This window comes from Apiospora phragmitis (genome assembly GCF_038363925.1).
Source record: "Apiospora phragmitis strain CBS 135458 chromosome Unknown utg000014l:1.0-1827420.0:1.0-1829600.0, whole genome shotgun sequence".
NCBI classification, from domain to species: Eukaryota; Fungi; Ascomycota; class Sordariomycetes; order Amphisphaeriales; family Apiosporaceae; genus Apiospora; species Apiospora phragmitis.
The window spans coordinates 289759-309740 of record NW_027117414.1 but is presented as its reverse complement, the minus strand read 5'-3'; the positions used below and the strand labels follow the sequence as shown (position 1 = coordinate 309740).

Genomic DNA, 19982 nt, shown 5'->3' with positions numbered 1-19982 from the left:
CCACGTAATTCGTTACTGCTGACCTGGGTGACGACCCGGCTTACGCAAGATGCAGCCAGAGCGGGGCCCCAAATGAAGATGATTACCCCTCTATTACCCTCTTGGCCTAGAACAGGTTGGAGATGTTTTTATGTAGGTTTGGATAGGGGTACATGACATCAGGAAGGCTTGGGGTGAACATGGCTTTTGGACAATTATACTTACTTCTTATCTAGTCACTGCTGGATATACAATTGCATGAAACCAACCTCGGATTGTTGGTACTCGGTTAGCCTGTAGCTCAGCTGATTTGGGAAAGCCGACAGTGACCCGAGACTCCCCACACGCTAACTTTGGGCCGTATTACCCCACAATCTGAGGACCCCAACAAGAAGCGGATGACGATGTGTTCGGCAATGGCCCCCTTCGTTCCCGTGGCCGAGGCGCTATTTCACGGGCTATTTCACAGAGGCAACGTGAAGACTATATGAGTTACATTCTGGACGTTGCGTCGAAAAGAACATCACGGGTATCATTCGTATAAATAATCTCAAAATGGTCGCCGCTGTCAGAATAGCACCCAATGTGAGTGTTAACTACGTCTTCCAACACCAATAATGCAGTATGGTAGGCCGTAGCTGACAATGGCCCAAATCTAAAGGCCGCGACGAGGGCCGTCAGTCTGCTCCGGACAGTCCAGTATGCACATCCGCCCAACTGTCCTTGCCACTCGAACCCAGGACATCACCACCACCACCACCAGGCAAAGTCCCAGGTAGACAGGTATGCCCAGCGGACCTCGAGGCGGGGGTACGCGTCGCCGGTGGACCAGAAGGAGTACGCCTTCGAGATGGCCGCGTCGTCTATACGCTTCGGGCCCGGCGTGACCAAGGAGGTCGGCATGGACTTCAAGAACATGGGCGCCAAACGCGTCTGCGTCGTCACCGACTCGACCGTCCGTCGGTTGACGGCGATGAAGCAGGTCGAGGAAGCGCTCACCAGGGAAGGGGTCGAGTTCGAAGTCTTTGACAAAGTGCGGGTCGAACCCAAGGACAGCTCGTGAGTAGTAGTGGACACACTAACAGCTTCTAAAGCACCAGCTCTACCATCAACTCGGCTCACAAATTCACAGGATCAAGGAAGCGATCAGCTTTTCGAAGCCATACGCTCCTGACGCCTTCCTGGCGGTAGGAGGTGGCTCGGTCATCGATACCGCGAAGCTCATGAACCTGTATACCGAGTACCCCGATGCCGACTTTCTGGACTTTGTCAACGCCCCTCTGGGAAATGGCCGGCCCATTGAACGGGCGCTGAAGCCTCTCATCGCCATCCCGACGACTGCAGGCACCGGCTCCGAGACGACCGGCACGGCCATCTTCGACCTCGTCGCGAAGCGGGCAAAGACGGGCATTGCCCACAGGAACCTAAAGCCAACGCTTGGCATCTGCGACCCGCTCAACACCAGGACCATGCCGGCCGCCGTCAAGGCGAGCTCAGGCCTGGATGTATTATGCCATGCTCTGGAATCGTGGACGGCTATTCCATACAACCAGAGAACGCCGCGCCCGACCAACCCTATTATGAGACCGGCCTATCAGGGTGCGAACCCCATCAGCGATATATTCTCTCTCAGCGCTTTGAGAAGCACGGTCAAGTACTTGCCCCGATCAGTCAAGGACCCCGAGGACTTCGAGGCCCAGAGTGAGATGTTGCTGGCTGCCACCCTGGCTGGTGTAGGATTCGGTAATGCTGGCGTGCACTTGTGTCACGGTAAGCACTTTTGATATCTGACAGATGCACCCACCATGTACGCTAATGGTTTTTCCAGGCATGTCCTATCCGATTTCGGGCCAAAATCCAGGGTATAAACACGGCGGCTACGAGGTCGACACTCCCATCATTCCTCACGGTGTCTCCGTGGCCGTGTCGGCACCCGCCGTCTTCCGCTTCACCGGCCCCTCGAACCCCGAGAGACATCTGGCCGCCGCCGAGGCGTTTGGCGTGGACATCTCCAACGTCAGGCGCGAGGACGCCGGTGCGGTTCTGGCCGACGCCATCCAGGAGTTCCTCGTCAAGCTTGGAGACCAGCCTAGGGGCTTGAAGGACCTGGGCTTCGGCGCAGAGCATGTAGATGCCTTGGTGGAGGGTACGATCCCGCAGGCACGAGTTCTTATGCTTGCCCCTGGTTTACGGACTGAGTTGGAGGCAGAGAAAGAACAGTTGAGAAATCTGTTTGAGGATGCCATGACCTATTAACTTATAGCGAGCAAGAGACGCATGGGCCAGTTTAGTAGCGACAACGACAGTTCAATTTACTACGAAGGTACAGACCCTTGTAATGAGCTAGCTTTCTTCCTCTGTTACCTTCGTCTGTGTCGTCGGTAGTGATACTAATGGCAACACTAATATCTGCAAGTTATGCACTACGGCTAATTGATAGGGGCGTAAAAGCTGAACTTGCTACCCGGGTCGTACTTCGCCTTGAGCGCCCTAAGTCGCGCGAGTCTCCATTCCTCGTACCCGTAGTAGTTCTCCAGCGTCTCCAAGCCCAGCCCGTAGTTGACGTAGGTGTAGAGGTCCGGGACCCTCCGCCCTCGAAGAGCGCCTGCCGGATCTTCAGGCCGGCCTCGGTGGCTACCCGATCCATGTCCACGCCATCGTCGTCGCCAGTGGGCGTGAACCGAAAGCTCGGCGACAGCAGGATGTTGTTGAACCGGTCGGGGTAGGCCGTGCTCGCGGCGGGGACCGCCCGCACCGCCCGCACCGAGTAGCCCTCGTTCAGGAAGAGGGTGCCGCTGCCCAGAGCGGGGTACGCCTGCGAGACCTCGTCGAAAATGGCGTAGGCGGCCCGGTGCGCCGTCACGTTGAACCCCCGGAGGTCTATGGGGAACCGCAGCACGTGGTCGCCGTTCTCGGTGCAGAGCTTCGCGCCGCGGTCGTTGCCCGTCAGCACCGCGAGGCCCGGGTACGCGGTCGTGTTGAAGGCCGTCGTGGCCGGGCCCAGGGCTTCCATCTTGGACGTGTAGGGCGACGCTTGCTCGGGCGTGCCCTCGTAGACGATCCACGTGGTGAAAATCGCCTGCGCGTATCGTAAAGGTTGGGAGGAGACTCGTTTCTATAAAAAAGAGGCTCAGGCTAGGAGAAGGAGAAGCAGAAGGAGAAAATGAAAAAGAGATGACCCACGTGCACGGGATCGATGTCAGGCACGCGCATGAAGGTCGTCCAGTGCCTCAGTTCGACGGGCTGCGCGCCATCCGCGACGAAGGAATCCAGAAGTCCGAAGAGCGCCTCGAGCTTGTCCTGCGTGTACGTATACTTCCCGACCACCCATGTGTTACCGTCGGGTACGTCGTAGACTTTGTACTTTACCGAGGTCACGATGCCGAAGTTGTGGCCGGCGCCGCGCAGGCCCCAAAACAGATCCGAGTGGGAGTCCTCCGACACCACGACGCGCGAGCCGTCGCCAAGCACCAGGTTGGCTTCGACGATCTGGTCGAGACCCAAACCGTAGCGCCCTTGGTTCCAGCCGTGACCGCCGCCCAGACCGGGGCCTAGAAGCGATGTGCACTCACAGATACCGGTTACTAGCATCACCAGAAACATATCAGCTATTGCACCTCCTTTTTCGTGGTTAGGTGTTGTGGCCGAATGACCCAAACGATTGACAGACCTGTCCATTTTCTATGCGCCCAAAGACCTTCTGTGACCTCGACGGTGAGAGTGCCGCCGCCAATCAGTGCCGTTTGGCCATCCTCTAGCACCTGTATCGAGTTGAGAGTACGTAGGTTGATGTTGACACCACAGCGCAGTTGACCCAATGAGATAGTCGCTCCATGGTGACCTGAAGTTGCCAAAAAGGGCAGCCGATATGCGTTGGCTACTTTGACCTATGGTTTCACACCCTTTCTAGATTAGAGCAAAGACCAGTCATGTCAAATACAACTCGGATCATGAAGCCTTGGTGAAGGAACTTCCACCTGGTACGAGAAGGAATTCAACTAACGGTATTGTCAACATCACCTTCGGAGGCTACATCAACAGCGACGGCGAAACCAGGCGCCCCGTAAGCAGAATACCGGCTTGTGGCGCTGGCGAACTTGTCAGAGCCGGGGAAGCTGATGGAGGCCCCGGGAGAAGTATTGGGCCGAGAGCTGCAGCAAACTCGGAGAACAATTGCGACTGGCACCTATCTAAGGCGCTTACGGGAATGAAGCTCAAGGCCAATAGAAAAGTCGTAGAGACCTGCATCGTGGACCACATACTGCCGTCCAGTAAGACTAATACACGAGAAAAAGAGAAGAAACTACACAAATAGCCATGGTCATAGTAGAAGACACCGTGCTTATATACTGCGATACTCGAGTATATATGCACCTGAAAGATACCACACCCTGCTGGGATTCGTAGATGTTGGTCGCGTCATCTTACCGCATCCCGATGGGCGAACTTATACACCCCTTCGCCTGACACCGTTATAGGTAGGACCGGGTCCTCAGTCATACCATTGCATAGAACTAATGTACGTTTTTGCTGGCTAGAGGTGCCTTTACCAATAGAAGCTCTGTTTGGAAAACCCAGCTGCAGTAGCTTCGGATATGCAGCCGAACCAGAGATGACTCCTTGCTGCGATGTAACGGAATCACATCAGCCCCTGTAGTTACTTCTGTGTAAGCTTCCCCACACGCATCTTACACGAAGCCAGCAGCGCGCCGATGTAACATGGTGAGAGTCGAGGAACAAGAAGGATCCAACAGAAGACTTATATTGCATGAAGTGCGTAGATAAATCCACACACCTCAAATACTGAGTCCATTCTCCAGTAGATCAACTGTCGTTCATAAATTATCGGGAATCATTCAAGGGATTGGGATAAGGACATCCATGCTTGCTCTTTCCAACAAGTAGTGAGGATGTAGCATATGGGGTAGTGGTGCCTATGACATCTTCAGGAGTGCAAGGCGTCTAATCTATCAAGGATCCTGGGCTAGGTGGCACGTCGCCAGTATCCCACACTCTACCTTCTCCGCGCCCAACACAAATGCTAAAGAGGATCCCTCTCCGCTGGTACCGACCAAATCTTCGTGTCTAAGCCAGCTCTTTGTCCAAATTTGCCCATTCACCTTCAAGCTCTGCACATAGGGACCCTGGTCCAGCCCCGTGGTCGTGATCTTCAACGTGCTGCCGCCATCGCCAAGCCTCACCGTGATATACTCAAAACGGGGAGCAAGGATCAAGTAAACGGGCTGGGTGACGACGGGATAGAGGCCGATCATGTCCCAGACAAGCCAACTGCTCATGGAACCAGCGTCATCGTTGCCGGGGATGCCAGAGCGCCCGTTGTTGTAGTACTGATCCACCACCTCGCGAGATCGCTGTACGGACCTGTGCTGCTTCTTCGGCAGGTAACTGTAGAGGAAGGAAGGGTGTCATGAAACTGGGCTCGTTCCCTGGGTTGAAGATGGTGCTACCGGCGCTGTTACCGCCCTGGTCCGATCGCGTCAGGTTCGGGATGAACATGGTGTCGAGTCGCGACTCGAAAGCCACCGGCCCTCCCATCTTGGTTATCAGTGTCTGCATGTCGAAGGGAATGCTAAAGCTGTATTCCCACGGCACGCCCTCGTAGGCAATGGAGATCCAGTCGCAGGCACCGCAGCTCCGGGGGTCGTAGGCCTGGATACTGCCGTTGGGGTATGTGGGTGCAATAAAGCCTGTGAAGTTGAGCGACTCCACGTCTGTGTTCCAAATCTTCTGCCAGCCACTTCACATAAGTTAGTGAGTAAATGTATTGCATTCGTATGGTGAGTATAGGAGGAACTTACGTGGACCAGTTCAGGTACAGAGCCACGTCTTTAGGGGACTCTCCTCTGGCAACTTGGGAGAGAGAGAAGTCATTCAGCGAATAATCCACCGTCTTGCTGAGGCATCTACCGCGGTCCGGGGTGACGTAGCCATACTACTTCCAGTCTTGCAAGCCGCCACGGCCTTCCTTCGTGCTACCTGTTGGGTCCTCAAAGTCAAAGTTGTTATATGGCTGGATCTCCGCGTTGGTCTTCATGGCCAGGTAGCCATCTGTCCAGTTAATTCCTTCACGAAGGCCCTTAACATAGGCATCTGCGAGAACGTTATCGGCGTTCGAGCCACCCTGCACTCTGCCGTTGTGGTTGTGACTTCGTCCGTCTGGCATGAACCTCTCGAATCGCCAGATGTCGATCAGCGCACGAATGATGTCGCTAGACCTCTTGGGCAGGATTAGGGTGGTAAGGGGGATCAGGCATCTGAAGGTATCCCAGATAGTGTAGAAGTCATCGTAATACGGCTCATCTGACTGCCAATTGGGGTTCTCGCCCGTGCGGTCAGATGGCAAGAGATGCGAATGATATAGGCCGGTGTAGAGCAATTCGAGCTGGGTTTGGTTCTCATTCTGTACATCGATTTTGGAAAGTACCTCCGTGTTCCATTGATCCTTGGCCGCCTCAACAGTAGTATTCACGTCCCATGTCGGGATTTCCTCCAGGAACCGGCAAGCCTTTTCAGCTGATATCCAGGAAATACCGACCTTTGATTTGACGGAAGAAGTGTTGACAGGGAATTCGAATAAAGACCTAATGCCGTTGGCATACTGATAGCCGACTGTTCCTCCTTGGATGCTTGTGCTGTCTGTGAAAATGGGCTTCACATCCGTCGTGTTTGGCCAGTAAGGGTCAGTGGCCCTTCCGGAGAAGAACTTTGTTTTGACTGGGGTCGTATCGAAATGACCACAGAAATATACTCGGTAGTCTCCACCTAAGCACTCGTAAGCTGGGATGTCTCAGGGGTTGCTGTCCGGCCCAGTACTTACCCCATGCCCAGCCCTCCCTGTAGACGCCATAGCCGGAGTACCACGATCCATCTTCGCTGCGTTCCATGAATCCGTTGCTGTAGAACTGTTCCTTTTTCCCGGCGCTTGGGATGAAGTGGCTAAGGTCCACCAGGATGTATCTTCCCCCATTTTCTGGGTATTGGTACCTCATGATCCCAGCATGCATACTGGCACTCATTTCTGCCGTAACGCCATTCAGGAGGTGCGTCTTGTAGTACCCAACACTCGCTTCATCCTCCTGGGTACGAGGCTATATAGGTCAAGTTGTCGAACAAGTTGACGCCCTCGATAGTGACGAGTGGCATCTGGGGGATCAAGCCGTACGTTGGAGCTCCCCCTGTACCGCTCTCATGGAGCATAGCGATAGCAGTCACATTCCCATCTGGAGTATATCCAGCATTGGCAGCGAAAGAGACGTTCCACCTGACACATTCGATTAGCCTCCGAGTCTGGAGCTGTCAAGATCGAAATGCTACCTCGTCGTATCAATGCCAACCTTTACTGCCCCGAAGGGGAGTGTAGCGCCAGGGAATACATTGCCGGCGCTGTAAGCTGATCCAGGAACTGGGCCCTCGGTGCCGATGAAGAGGGCTACGTGCTTGGTATAATCCCTTGTCGGTCCCGCTGACACCGCAGTGCATGCTATCAGGGATGTTACAGCACGGCCCAGTAGTCGCATTCTGACTGGTCGAACTTGAAGCAAGTCGCGCAATGTATGTTATGAGGGAGGAGAGAGATAAGACGGGAAATGGCCTTGTATATATGGTCGTTAAACCATGTAGAGACACGATCGTCATCTTCACCTTGCACCTAGTCCTAGCCTCGATGCTTCCGGTATCAAGGCCGGTGCCAAGCGGGACTACTGCTTTCCCTGCTCAACTGGATCCTGGGCGAGTGCCCACCGTCACCCCATACCCCGCACTGCTGGTCGCTTCAGAACGACCTCCCTGTAATAGACCCTTGTCATAACGATCGTGGAGTCCCCCGAGTTGCTTAACGGGCGGATACAGGACTCGGAAGAAGGCCGGAATTTCACCGGCTGTAAACGGCAAACTTGGCCGGGCCTCGCTTAATGTTTCTTCCTATATAAACACGCTCCAGACATCATCATGTACTAACCATAATTGATGATGAGTACATTATCCCCCTAATACATTGCTACGGCAGCATGTGGGGGATACGACCTCCGAGGCCATCTCCTGGACCCGCACGATCGCGGTGTCAAGCCCGCAACGGCGCACTCCGGCAGAATCATCAGCGGTGGGTTAGGAGAACGGCAGCGAAGCACCGCGTCCCGGCCTTGCCGTGGCCCGCGCACGACTACCACATCGAGTGGGCCGGGAGCACCGGGCAGGTGCAAGGGCGACGTGCTGCTGATGTGCCATGACCCCCGCCGGGCGCTCGTGAGCTTCGTGTACGGCCAGGCAGGCGGCGGCGTGGTTGGCGTGGGTACGACCGGCTCGTTCGGAATACCAGAAGCTAGACTCACTGCCCAGATCTGGGTATGTGGGTTTAGAGGAAAAGGGAGATGTATATTATCATACCACTGGTGGGGATCTCTTCATCTGTCGGCGCAAGTGGACACTCCATGTATTAGTGTGTGGGTTCAACGGCCGCTGCCTATTTTGCCGCCTCTCTGCTTCGTATTTATTTTCCTTCTTCTTTCTTAGACTTGAATAAAAGCTCTATCATTGCCGTACTCGCCACCGACTCGTCCTATATCGCGGTCTCAATCGAACAAGGATGGCGCTGAGCCGTATTGAGCATACGTCGCCGGAACTGAAGCAGCTGGTGTTGACCTATTCCACGGACTGGTCGTCGCTCCGGTCCGCTATCTTGTCATGCCCGGCATTCTACTCGGCTTTCAAGGGTGCCGAGCAATGGATCGCCACACGCTTTGTGAAGCATCTCATCGACCCCGACGTTCTTCCGGAGGCCTTCCTCGCCCAAGGCTTGCGGAATCTGACAACGGCATGGTCGGGCCCGGAGTCGGCGAAAGTCATTGAGGGCTGGCTAGCTGCCCAGCTGCGCAAGCAGAGGCGCGTTACCGACGAACGACTTTGGGTGGGGGATGCCATCGCTATGAGCCGATTGCACCATGCCATTGATTGGTTTGTCGACAATCATATCGGTTACTGCAAAATCGCGTCTTGCGCGCTCATCGTTCCGCGGCCAGTCTTCACCCTTACAGAGAGGCCACTTACCAAGAACGAAAGAAATTGGATATGCAAGTCGGAGGCGGCTTATTCGGTGCGGAACGCAGGGTCGTGATGCGGGATCACTCTCAACTCCACGCGGCTGGAGTATTCAGCAAAGGTGCAGAGTCCTGGGTCAGGCTCGATGAGGAATAAATTGACCCTATCCGAACCCAGGATAATCGTGTCACTTCGCTCTGCTGCTGGAGGGGCAGGTCGGAAATGACTTCACCTCATCTCATCTCACCCAATGATGATTTTCTTATTCATACGGCCAAGTCGGCCAACCTATGTACAGTAAAGAACAATATATATCTACAGACTCCCGCATCTTCCAACCACTTCACGTTCGACCATTACGTCAACTTGCTGAAAAAAGAAAATATTTCTCCGGGAACGTAGCTCTTGGCTCCACTTTCGGGGCCGTGATCTACGGCACCTGGGTAGTGTCCGCCGTCGAAGGCGATCCACGTGACGGGGAACCCGGCCCGGCACCCCGCATACTCGGTCTTGGTGTGGACGCCGCTGCCCTGGCTGGGCTCGGGCGGGTTGGTGGCGGTGCAGCCATTGTTCTTGACGAAGCGGTCGCGCAGGGAGCGGCCGCCGGCGATGTTGAGGGTGCCGTCGCTGACGCCGTGGATGCCGAGGTAGGCGATGGGGTCGTTGCCGCCGTCGCAGCCGCTGAGCTGGCCGCCGGACATGACGGCGACGCCGCGGAACGTCTTGGCGCGGCTGCAGGCGATGGAGTAGCTCATGGAGCCGCCGTACGAGAAGCCGATGGAGTAGAGCTGCTTCTCGTCTACGCACAGGTCGCCCGTGAGAGACTTGACCATGGCGTCCACGAAGGCCAGGTCCTCGCCGCCCGAGTTGCCCCAGCCGTTGTTGAGCCCCTGCGGCGCCACCAGGATGGCGCTCTCGTTGGCCGTCCGCTGCATGCCGTAGTAGGACCACAGCTCCCGGTCCGTGCCGCCGCTCGAGACGTCCTGCATGGTCCCGCCCACCCAGTGGAAGGCGAAAATGAGCTTGTACTGCCGGCTGCTGTCGTAGTTGTTGGGCACGCGCAGGATGTATTGCCGGTTCTTGCCGTTAACATTGATGGACTTGGTCCCCGAGGAGATGGCGTTTTTGCTGCATCCCGCAGACCGGGTAACAAGGCTAGTCGAATAAGGGTCTTCTATTCATGTCATAATAACATTTCGACTTAGTTACTTGAGTTCCGATGGCTTAGGTGAAAACAGAAGGGATAATGAGATGACGTACCCAGGGCTGAAGGCTGTGGCAGACCTAGCACCACCGAGGCACCGAACGCGAGGAGGGCCCCCAAAGAGATCTTCATGGTCACCGGTAGCGATCTGTTTTACAGAATATATATAAGTTCGTTTCAGTGCAGGGAGAGGAATTGCTTAGAGGGGGGGAATTTGTATGCTCCTCTAGGGAGGATGTATGTCATTATATAGTGCCATAGCCACTTACCCATCGAATGGCACATTGCCGTTGATTTCAGATTAACGAACCTCTGGGCCCCGTATGGCATTAGCAGACGGTGTTATCGACAGAGGACAAAAGGGGATTTTCCACTAATCACATCTAGGTCGTAAGTTGTTTTAGGAAGTTTTGGCGGGAAACGTCATATCGCCATGCATCCATGGGACCGCTGAAACATCGTGTGGCAGCTCGGTATTGTCTAGATGGCGGCTCCATATTAACCCTGGCCTGGAGGAGGTCCTTTAATGCAACGGAACCGCCAGTCTAGCGTGTCGGGAAAAACAGTGCACACCCCAGCCAACCGAGTGCAACGCCCCAAATAGGAAGCAATGCAGATCAATGCCGTGACGAAAGTGGAGGGGTCCTGGAGGGGGGGTTGCCTGCCACACATCATGCTCATGCCCCGGCCTTGGCAGTTCATCCCAACAACAACCACCCACCGCTGATCGTCTCTGCTGTCCCCGCGGCCCCGACCCCGCAAGCGAAGAGCGTTCGAGGATACCGGAAGGAGATAATACGACAACTATTATCTGGGCCGCGAACCAAGACGGCAAGAGTCCAACGACTACTACCTCCACCTGCAGCGGCTAATTTTGAAGTTGGGTTGCGACCTCGAAGGGACAGTCGGAAAACAGCTGTTGACTGGCGGGATTATGAAGTTCATCATACCAGGTCCGGGCCTCTGTGCTACGATCAGTAGTGTAAGTGAGGCGATCAGTGGAGTCTTAAGCATTGGTAGCGATGCAAGAGTCAACTTGTACTATAATTGAGAAAAACGATACTGCTAAGGCGTCAATCATTCCACTAGACCCCATTCATCTCTCATAAACCGTAACCATGAATAGAAACAAGCTGGGTGGAAGGTCAGACTGAAGCAGCTGGCAGCCTGGCTTTTCCTATACCTAATTCCACCCATGCGCTTTGACGACATCTGGGTCAAGCTCAGAAACTTGGACTAGTACTCAGAAAGCCCTATCATAAGCCACCCGTAAACAAACCATTAGCGGCGGTCGTAAGGCGGCAGCTGCTGCTGATTGTATGACGGGTTGTAGTCATTTCGCTGGTACGAATCATGGCTCTGCTGATGCGAGCCACCAGAGTCATAACCACCTTGAGGGGGGTAGGACTGAGGTGGCGGCGGGTATGACGGCGGCGGTGGCGGGTATGACTGTGAAGGGGGGCCAGAGCCGTATGTGTTATGTTGTGAGGGTGGTGGTGGGTACTGGTGTTCCTGGGGGCCGCTAGTATACTGGCCTTGACCTGGCTGATACGGTTCACCTGAACCCTGGGGTCGGTAATCGTGAGTAGGGGGTGGGTTGTCATGGCGTGGTGGTTGATACTCTTGGCCTGGAGGTGGGTAATCGTGCTGCGGCGGCTGGTAATCATGGCTTGGTGGTGGATGACCTTGACTGGGAGCCGGGGGCATGTCACTCGCAGGGGGGTTATTCAATTTCCCCTTATCTGGGGTTCCAACACTGACGCCCTCGTTACCAATATCGTCAGGTACAGTTATGCGGACGTCGGGCAAGAAACGCTGGACCTTCTCCTCCACCTTGTTCTGGACGAATACCCAGCTCGACCGCTCGAACTTGCGATGACCTCCGTTCACGATCTCCAGGATCTTCTCCCTCAGGGTCTCTTGCACCTTACGCACGAGACGACGAATGCTTTCGACGAGCTTCCCCTTGATGTCGTCTCCAAGTCCCCGAGAAGTATTCGCGTGCGAATCGAGTGATGAATCGAAAGGATTCCCACCCAGGATCTTCTCGAGAGGTCCTTGGAATTGGTCAGGGAGAGCCTCGAAGAGACCCTTCTCGATAGTTCCGAGGATCTTGCGGAACTCGAGCCTCACTTCACGGTGCACTTGAGCTATGCCCGTACTCAACTTGTCGCTGATCATCTTGGAGAAGCCGCCTCCGCTGCCTCCACTGTTCTCACCATCGCGATTGAGGTCTCGTGACGACTCGTCAGGCTGCTTCTTGTGACCAAACAAGCCGGCCACGCCTTTGACAAGGCTCTTGATTTCATCCTTGGCACCATCACCCAGGTCACGGGATGATGTGTTGCCGCGAAGCCATTTCTTGATGTGTTCCAACGCAATTCTTGTAAATTGCTCTGCAATGGGGGCATGCTGTTTCCGTAGGATTTCGCCAACCTTCTCCTTGATCTCTGGACTGATCATGCGGGCTTTCTCTTCGGGGTTGCGGGAGCTGTCTTTGACCGCATTGCTCAGGACGCCCAAGAAACCGTCGAAGACGACTGGCTGGCCACCAGACTCGCGACAGGCATGCTCTGACACAGCGCCAATGGCGGCGGAGAGGAAGCCCCTCGCGCCATCACTGAAGGCGTCGTCATGGCCACCACGTGAGCGAGTAGGCTCATTGGATCCCCCCTCGGTCAAGTTCAGAATCTGCTGCAGATCGCCCTGAGCATCGTTGGTGATTTGGGAGAAAGAGCGAGTCAAGGTCTGGATTTCGTTGGCAAATGGCAGTGAGCCCATGCCATACGAGTCAGGCGGAGCTCCGTCCAGCGATCTTGAGTCGGAATGCTTCTCATCCGACTTGTCGAAGAGCGAGCGAAAGGCTTCAATGACCTTGTCTTCGAGGCTGTCGACTGTCTTCTGCTGGAAGACGTCTATTTCGGTGGAGATGAGTGGCTGGATCTGGGGAGCAAGCCCGTCGACGTATTTGTCGATGTGCTGCATGATGGCATCGGGGATGCCATGCTTGCTCTTACCGAGGTCAGACTCGGCCATTGCTACTTTAGGATAGTGTAGAAAATGCAAAGGTCTACTAGTAGTAGTAGTAGATAGAAAGGATTGAGGGTGAGGTTGTCTACTTCCAGTAACAGATGTACCACCCTTGCTTGAATGGTAGAAGGGAGATTTGGGGTTTATTTACTAACCTTCCCTCCAAGTTCCAAGGAAGATGCTGCGTCAGACGTGCCCCGCATGTCGTTTACATAATGATGCATGGCGCAGCACTAGGTTCTAGGTTTGTTTCAGTTGCATTGCACGTCACTCCCAGCCTGGTTGTGACTTGGCAGAGTCGCCTTTTCCCGCCTGGCGCGACAGCCTCATCTAGGTATTGGGTATTGTTGCTTGCATCAGAGTCATATCTCAGGTGTCGGCAAATGGACAGGTCTTTGGTCTTTTGATGGCAACAAAGCTTAATGGCCAGTTAGCAGGCAACGTGGTTGCTTATCGACGTGGCCCACAGCCTAATCGCGTGCTGGCGGGGTTATCGGCATCCCTACCGAGCCGACATGTGCATGGTGGGATGAATGAATCAAGATCCCTTTGCTCAAGTAGATTGTAGCCGACGAAATCTCGCAGGACTTCCTTGATCGTCAGTTTTCCGTTCTGTTTTCTTTGGATACTTACCCCGGAAACGTCAACATGTCGTCTTTGCCCGAGACCTTCGACCGTGAGTTTGCGCCATTTCAACCATTTCAACCCAGCGGAGAGACGCCCGAGCCTGAAAGGAAAAAATAGCTACCCGGCCAAAATTATTTTGAGCTTCGAAATAGGATCAACTAACGGTGCTTCTTTCTTGCTGCTGTTCTAGGTCCCGTCCATATCGCCGTCATTGGCGGTACAGGCCTCTACAAGATCGATGGCTACACCCCGATCGCCCAGGTGAACCCTGACACGCCCTGGGGCAAGCCTTCTGCCCCCATCCTCATCCTGGAGCACAACGGCGTCCCCGTCGCATTCCTCGCCCGTCATGGCGCTCACCACCAGTTTGCGCCCCACGAGGTGCCCGCCCGCGCCAACATCGCCGCCCTCCGACACATCGGTGTGCGATGCGTGATCGCCTTCTCTGCCGTTGGCTCGCTGCAAGAAGAAATCAGGCCCATGGACTTCGTGGTCCCCGACCAGATCATCGACCGCACCAAGGGCATCCGCCCATTCACCTTCTTCGAGGGAGGCTTGGTCGGCCACGTCCCTTTGGCGATCCCTTCGACTCCAAGATTGTGGATATCGTCAAGGGCTGCGCAGCTAGCATGAAGGGCGATGGTGTGAAACTGCACGAGAAGGGAACCATCATCTGCATGGGTAGGTCTAGCTAAGGCGTGCCTAATTGGCGGAGGCAACTGCTAATCATCATTTTCAATGTAGAGGGTCCCCAGTTCTCAACCCGCGCAGAATCCAACATGTACCGCTCTTGGGTGGATCAGTCATCAACATGTCGGCGTTGCCCGAGGCGAAGCTCGCCCGGGAGGCCGAGATGGCCTACCAGATGATCTGCATGGCCACCGACTATGACTGCTGGCACAGCACCGAAGATGTCGATGTATCCATGGTCATGCACTACATGTCGACCAACGGCCAAAATGCCCGCCATCTTGTCGGTGCCGTGCTCGACCAGCTGTGCAAGCAGGACAACAGCGACTTGGTACAGGCTAAGCATTGGGAGGGCCAAAGCAAGGGTGCCGTGTCTTTCATGACCAAGCCCGAGGGCCGCAACCCAGAGGCGCTCAAGAAGGTCCAGTATCTTTTCCCCGGGTTTTTAGAGGAGAACTAGGTTTTTGAAGTGAATGTATAGACAGAGTAGTGCGCCGTCAGGGTGATATTGTTCCTAGATAATGTTGAACCACTGTAAAATTCTCTCCTGTTAGACTCAACTTTTGCTAGTTGTGTATTGATCTGGTCGCTGTACTCATGCTTGGAGAAGTCGCTGAAGAACCAGAGCCTGATTTTGACGTCATGTAAAGGGGGCAACTAGCGCCACATAAAATATAGGTATAGGACGGTCAGCAGAAAATCAAGGGGATACTCTCAGTCATGGTACCCGAGCAGCTATTGAAACAGCTGTCAATTCAAAGTGATTAGCTTGGTAGATGCCCTTTTTGGCCCAAGGGCTCCCAGTCCCTTCTTGTGCGTAGGACTCAATACAGAGAAGGGGCAATGCAACATTCTCAACTCAATAAGGCTGACAGTGTAGCCCAAGGTCGCGTAGTAAGGCAATATATGCTGCCATCTGAATGCGGAAGGTGCACTGAGTAAGCAGTCTGCGTCTCCCCGAGACACTATGCCCAAGCTTGGTCTATGAGCTGACCCCTGAGACACCCTTCGACCTTTGCCTGTCCCTATTGGTTCATTCTCCCAATTCCTGTCAGCCGCAATGTCAGGACCACACCCTTTGTTTGGTCATCACGTCTAGGGGCGCTGACACATTCGCAAAGAGAATAGTAGGCCACTAAAGATAGGCAGTGGGAAAGCTTGGACGCGAATATTGAGATATCACCGGACTATATATACGGAGAGCCTGTCGGACTTGGATTTGATAGACCCCAGCTCATCCACCAAAATACAAAACAAACACCACTATATATAACAAGATGTTCGCTAGATTCTTCCTCTCAGCTATTGGGGTCTTCGTCCTGCAGTCCAACCAGGGGCTTGCAGCACCAGGTTCTCATCCTAAACAACAGCCTCGGGCTGCAGCTATCGATACGTCGACCTTGAACGGTAAGTTCTTTGTCGGCTACCAGGCATGGTTTCGAAAACCAAATGAAGACAACGGGAATTCTCATTGGACAACGTGAGTTTTTTGACGTTCAATTTTCATGGCATGAGGAGAAAAAGTAAATTGACATATCTCTCGCAGACCTTCCAACCCCTGAGGTTGGTCACGGTAAGTAGTGTTAAGTCTTTGTGAGCTAAGATGTCGTTGTTAAGTCAGAAGCTTCTAGTTGGCGTGGATACAATCCCAGATGTCACCGGATATCCCCAAGAATGCCTGTTTGATACCCCTTTCATCAAACCTGACGGCAGTGCGGCACAGTTCTACACCAACGACTGCGAAGGTGTGGTAGACCTTCATTTCAAGATGATGGCAGACCACAGCATCAGCGGTGCCTTTCTTCAGCGCTTTTATGGCTACATCAACGAAGAGAATGGCGGGTGGGATAAGGTACTGTATACTTAACCTTTCCAAGTACACCGGTGGCCGTAGGGTCTGATATCAACATGGATGCTGACTGAAGTTGCTGGACAGATCTTGAGGTACTCGAAAACAGCGGCCGAGAAGTATGGCCGCGGATTTGTCATCGAGTACGACCTCAACGGCGCCGCGACATCCTCGAGCAACATCACCGCCACCTACCTCGCCGATCTCGCCGCCCTGTCCGACATCATCTCCTCGCCTGCCTACATGCGCCACAACGGCAAGCCGGTCATCGAAATCTGGGGCATGGGCATCGTGACGACGGTCACCCCCGCCGACGGCGTCGCCATCGTGACGACGCTGAAGCGGGCCGGCTACTACGTGATCCTGGGGGTGCAGCAGGCGTGGCACGCGGAGCTGGTCGAGAACCAGACGGGCTACGGCGACGTCTTCGCGCTGGCCGACATGCTGCAGCCGTGGACGGTGGGCTCGTACGACAACGACAACTACCAGGACTTCCACGACGGGCGGCAGGCGGTCGAGGACAAGGCGGCCCTGAGCGCGCTGGGGATCGAGAGCAGCATCGTGGTCTGGCCCGGCGGCGACAACCACAACTCCAACCCCAGCTCGCCCTTCGACCCGGACTCGCGCGCGCACGGCGACTTCTACCGCAAGCAGCTCGTCGGCGCCGTGGACCTCAAACCCACGTTCATTTTCGGCGCCATGTTCGACGAGAACAACGAGGCCACGGCCATCTATCCCATCCTCCACACCAAGGAACTGCCGACGAACCAGCAGTTCCTTGGTATCGATGATGATATGGCGGCGGACGCATATTTGACCATGGCTGGAGATGCTGCGGCCAAAATTCCAGCTGCTTGGGCATGAAGCCTGGGCTAAAGATTTCTACAAGAAATGTGCCATATGGAATCCGTAGCACCTTTGTAACCGACGGTGGTCGTATGTGGTCGTTGGAGTAGCTGAGAAGGTAGAGGGAGAAGGGAGCACAGAGAAAGAAAGAAAACGGAGAGAAAAGCGCCCGGAGATGGTATTGGACCCTCTAGCCTTTTAAGCATGTTAAGATAATACTACGCTAGGCCACACCGGTCCGGACAAAGAAAATGCATGTTGTTTTGTTTTATAAAGTTTTAGAATGTTGAGTATGCTTCGCTCTAGGGTTGGTAAAAGCTATTAACTTTGGCTCTTTGTTGATACGGCTGACAGGCAGTTCCAGGCAGTAGAAGGCCCCTCGGACGCCAATCTTCTGACCATGATCTGTTAGTTCTTTGTGAACTTGTTAAGTCTTCAAAGCGGTTCTCAAAGTTATCACTTGTGCATGCTAACTATTAGGGATCAATGAGCTGGGCTTCCTGTCTATGGTGAATGTATACTGAAAGTATATTCTGTAGTCCAGGGTATAGGGGGACAGCTTAGCCTACGCAAGGCTGTCCCGGCTTCGCCGATATTCGTCCGTCTTTGCCACGGCCTTCTCCTCTATCTCTCCGATGTCACTCTTATGTACTGTGTCCACATCTCCGAATAGCTCGGCAATCTCCTCCAAGGACTTGCCTTTCATTTCTGGATATGCAACGAAGAAGACAAGTGCACAGAGAGCATTGGTGAGAATGAACATGATCTAGAGTGACGTTGGTCACTACCACCGATAAGTAGAACACAAATAGTTTCGACTTACGTAATATTTCCAGCCTACGGCGGCCAGGGCGATGGGAGAGCACTGTGTGATAATCAGACTTATCGAGTAGTGAATGACTTGCACGATAGCATTCGCTTTTGCTCGTAGCTCTGTAGTGAATATCTCGGGACTGTTTGCGTATAGGTTAGTAATTCCGCAGCAATTCCTGTGTAATGAAGAATAAAGATAGGAGACGGGTCAACTTACGGTATAATCCAGGTCATTGGTCCTAGCAGGGCCGAGAAATTAGCCGAAGCCGCAAATATACAGGCGATCAGCCCTCGCTGAGCTGCAGCATTCGTAGGCATGCCAGGCCGAGCAGGGAAGACGGCCGCGATGACGGTGATGACGAGGAAAGATTGCGAAAGCAGGGCAGAGCTAGAAACCAGGATCGTTTTGCGAGGTATGCGGTCCACAAAGAATAGCGAGGCGATGCAAGCTATTGGACCAATGGTGCCGTAGAGACCACCAATGAGCACTTGCTGACTCTTGTCGTAATTACTGGAGAGTGGCGTAGATGGCAGTCTGGAAGTATTGCACGAAGGAGATACCAGCCAACATGGCAGCTGCCCACACAAAAGACCCGACAAAGAGACGCCTCCTGAAAGCCGGTGTCTTGAGGAGATCTCCCCAAGAAAGTTGATGTTGCGTTCTGACTTCTTCCGCAATATTCACCTGCATCATGGCAAACTCGGATCGGCACCACTCGTCGTCTCCGGCACGGCTATAGTGGTAATTCCGGAACGCGACCTCGGCCTCTTCGGTGCGGCCCTTCAGCAATAACCACCTCGGAGACTCATTGAGGAACAAAACACCACCTGCGAGAAGAAGAGCAGGGATTCCTTGAACGGCAAAACCAAGTCTCCATTGGTTGGGGTTATTCCACCTCCCTTCGCCAACACCGGTCCAGAGAGCAATGAAAAAACCCCAAGCGACCATCATCTGGTTCACTGCGGTGAGCCTAGCTCGTTCGTGGGTCTAAGAATAGTGAATATGTCAGTAATCCAGTGTTATCAGATTCTGTTCCAACGGCAGCTCCAATACCTTTGCGATCTCCGCAGCATATACGGGGGCAACACCCGTGATGGTCCCCACGGCGAATCCCACCAAGAGTCGGCCGAGAACAAGCATGGCAACATGCGCTGAACCAGCCATGACGGCTCCCCCAATGATCCCCCAGATGCATCCGAACAGAATGGCTTTCCGTCTCCCGAAGCGGTCACTTGTGAGGCCCACAGAAGCGCTGCCAAACCACGCTCCCGCCTGATAGATGGAGACAATAGCACCTCGTAACGAAGGATCAGGATTACCAAAGTATTGGTTGAACGATCTCAACGCAAGACTGGGCGTGATAATTCCGGAGTCACTAGGGAAATGTCAGTCTGAGGCCGATGCTGGGGCAAGATGATGTGCGGCACAGGGGTTGACCCACTAGCCATAGAGAAAGCCGCCTATGCCAAGAAATATGGACGTGAGAAACGTCTTGCTGAAGACCTTATGTTTGGCCATCTTGCCTGACCACGTTACTGATATTGGAAGCGTCCTCCGATGATTATTGAATGAAACAAATCGGGAAGGACGAGCAGCCATGAGGAGGAGGGAAGCTGAAAAGAGTCGGACCCTACGTCTCGGCGCCCCCGCACTCTACAAGGGTGACGATGCGGGTTTCGGTTACAACCCCGTGGGGAACTGTACGCTGATCTCGGCGAGACGCATGCTGACCTCGTAGTGGTGCAGTGCTAACTTGCTCTCTTCCTAAACGCCCAATTGCTTAGCTTAGTTGTAAAAGGGGACATCGTTAAGCAAATTATTATATACGAGTATGAGGTCGTCTAATTTTCGCGATTATTACATAGTTAACTTATAGACAAAAATGATAC

General features: G+C 54.1%; 11 protein-coding genes across 11 annotated transcripts; 4 read left to right on the top strand and 7 right to left on the bottom strand.

Annotated features, from left to right (window-relative positions):
• Nucleotides 1-534: 534 nt before the first annotated feature.
• On the top strand, nt 535-2235 carry PG994_014720 (iron-containing alcohol dehydrogenase-domain containing protein; the record flags this gene model as incomplete). The annotated part of the gene is made up of 4 exons (XM_066866129.1): nt 535-564; nt 611-1038; nt 1112-1749; nt 1808-2235. The coding sequence occupies 4 exons, from the start codon at nt 535-537 to the stop codon at nt 2233-2235; spliced, it is 1524 nt and encodes a 507-aa protein (XP_066707805.1).
• Nucleotides 2236-2395: 160 nt separating this feature from the next.
• On the bottom strand, nt 2396-4227 carry PG994_014719 (uncharacterized protein; the record flags this gene model as incomplete). The annotated part of the gene is given in 5 exon segments (XM_066866128.1): nt 2396-3058; nt 3163-3530; nt 3650-3866; nt 3983-4165; nt 4183-4227. The coding sequence occupies 5 exon segments, from the start codon at nt 4225-4227 to the stop codon at nt 2396-2398; spliced, it is 1476 nt and encodes a 491-aa protein (XP_066707804.1).
• Nucleotides 4228-4949: 722 nt separating this feature from the next.
• Nucleotides 4950-7016, bottom strand: PG994_014718 (glycosyl hydrolase; the record flags this gene model as incomplete). The annotated part of the gene is given in 5 exon segments (XM_066866127.1): nt 4950-5351; nt 5362-5737; nt 5799-5894; nt 5934-6762; nt 6818-7016. The coding sequence occupies 5 exon segments, from the start codon at nt 7014-7016 to the stop codon at nt 4950-4952; spliced, it is 1902 nt and encodes a 633-aa protein (XP_066707803.1).
• Nucleotides 7017-7068: 52 nt separating this feature from the next.
• PG994_014717 (glycosyl hydrolase) lies at nt 7069-7517 on the bottom strand (the record flags this gene model as incomplete). Its single annotated transcript, XM_066866126.1, has 2 exons — nt 7069-7261; nt 7315-7517. The coding sequence occupies 2 exons, from the start codon at nt 7515-7517 to the stop codon at nt 7069-7071; spliced, it is 396 nt and encodes a 131-aa protein (XP_066707802.1).
• Nucleotides 7518-8103: 586 nt separating this feature from the next.
• On the bottom strand, nt 8104-8428 carry PG994_014716 (uncharacterized protein; the record flags this gene model as incomplete). Its single annotated transcript, XM_066866125.1, has 2 exons — nt 8104-8336; nt 8383-8428. The coding sequence occupies 2 exons, from the start codon at nt 8426-8428 to the stop codon at nt 8104-8106; spliced, it is 279 nt and encodes a 92-aa protein (XP_066707801.1).
• Nucleotides 8429-8581: 153 nt separating this feature from the next.
• On the top strand, nt 8582-9109 carry PG994_014715 (uncharacterized protein; the record flags this gene model as incomplete). The annotated part of the gene is made up of 1 exon (XM_066866124.1): nt 8582-9109. One exon carries the CDS (start codon nt 8582-8584, stop codon nt 9107-9109), a length of 528 nt encoding a protein of 175 aa, XP_066707800.1.
• A 280-nt stretch (nt 9110-9389) lies between these two features.
• On the bottom strand, nt 9390-10369 carry PG994_014714 (esterase; the record flags this gene model as incomplete). The annotated part of the gene is made up of 2 exons (XM_066866123.1): nt 9390-10207; nt 10294-10369. 2 exons carry the CDS (start codon nt 10367-10369, stop codon nt 9390-9392), a joined length of 894 nt encoding a protein of 297 aa, XP_066707799.1.
• A 1149-nt stretch (nt 10370-11518) lies between these two features.
• PG994_014713 (uncharacterized protein) lies at nt 11519-13273 on the bottom strand (the record flags this gene model as incomplete). Its single annotated transcript, XM_066866122.1, has 1 exon — nt 11519-13273. One exon carries the CDS (start codon nt 13271-13273, stop codon nt 11519-11521), a length of 1755 nt encoding a protein of 584 aa, XP_066707798.1.
• Nucleotides 13274-13915: 642 nt separating this feature from the next.
• PG994_014712 (uncharacterized protein) lies at nt 13916-15044 on the top strand (the record flags this gene model as incomplete). The annotated part of the gene is made up of 4 exons (XM_066866121.1): nt 13916-13943; nt 14085-14452; nt 14491-14575; nt 14650-15044. The coding sequence occupies 4 exons, from the start codon at nt 13916-13918 to the stop codon at nt 15042-15044; spliced, it is 876 nt and encodes a 291-aa protein (XP_066707797.1).
• A 1143-nt stretch (nt 15045-16187) lies between these two features.
• On the top strand, nt 16188-17297 carry PG994_014711 (uncharacterized protein; the record flags this gene model as incomplete). The annotated part of the gene is made up of 2 exons (XM_066866120.1): nt 16188-16436; nt 16521-17297. 2 exons carry the CDS (start codon nt 16188-16190, stop codon nt 17295-17297), a joined length of 1026 nt encoding a protein of 341 aa, XP_066707796.1.
• A 547-nt stretch (nt 17298-17844) lies between these two features.
• On the bottom strand, nt 17845-19611 carry PG994_014710 (general substrate transporter; the record flags this gene model as incomplete). Its single annotated transcript, XM_066866119.1, has 6 exons — nt 17845-18045; nt 18103-18232; nt 18310-18603; nt 18662-19080; nt 19147-19468; nt 19535-19611. The coding sequence occupies 6 exons, from the start codon at nt 19609-19611 to the stop codon at nt 17845-17847; spliced, it is 1443 nt and encodes a 480-aa protein (XP_066707795.1).
• Nucleotides 19612-19982: the final 371 nt, after the last annotated feature.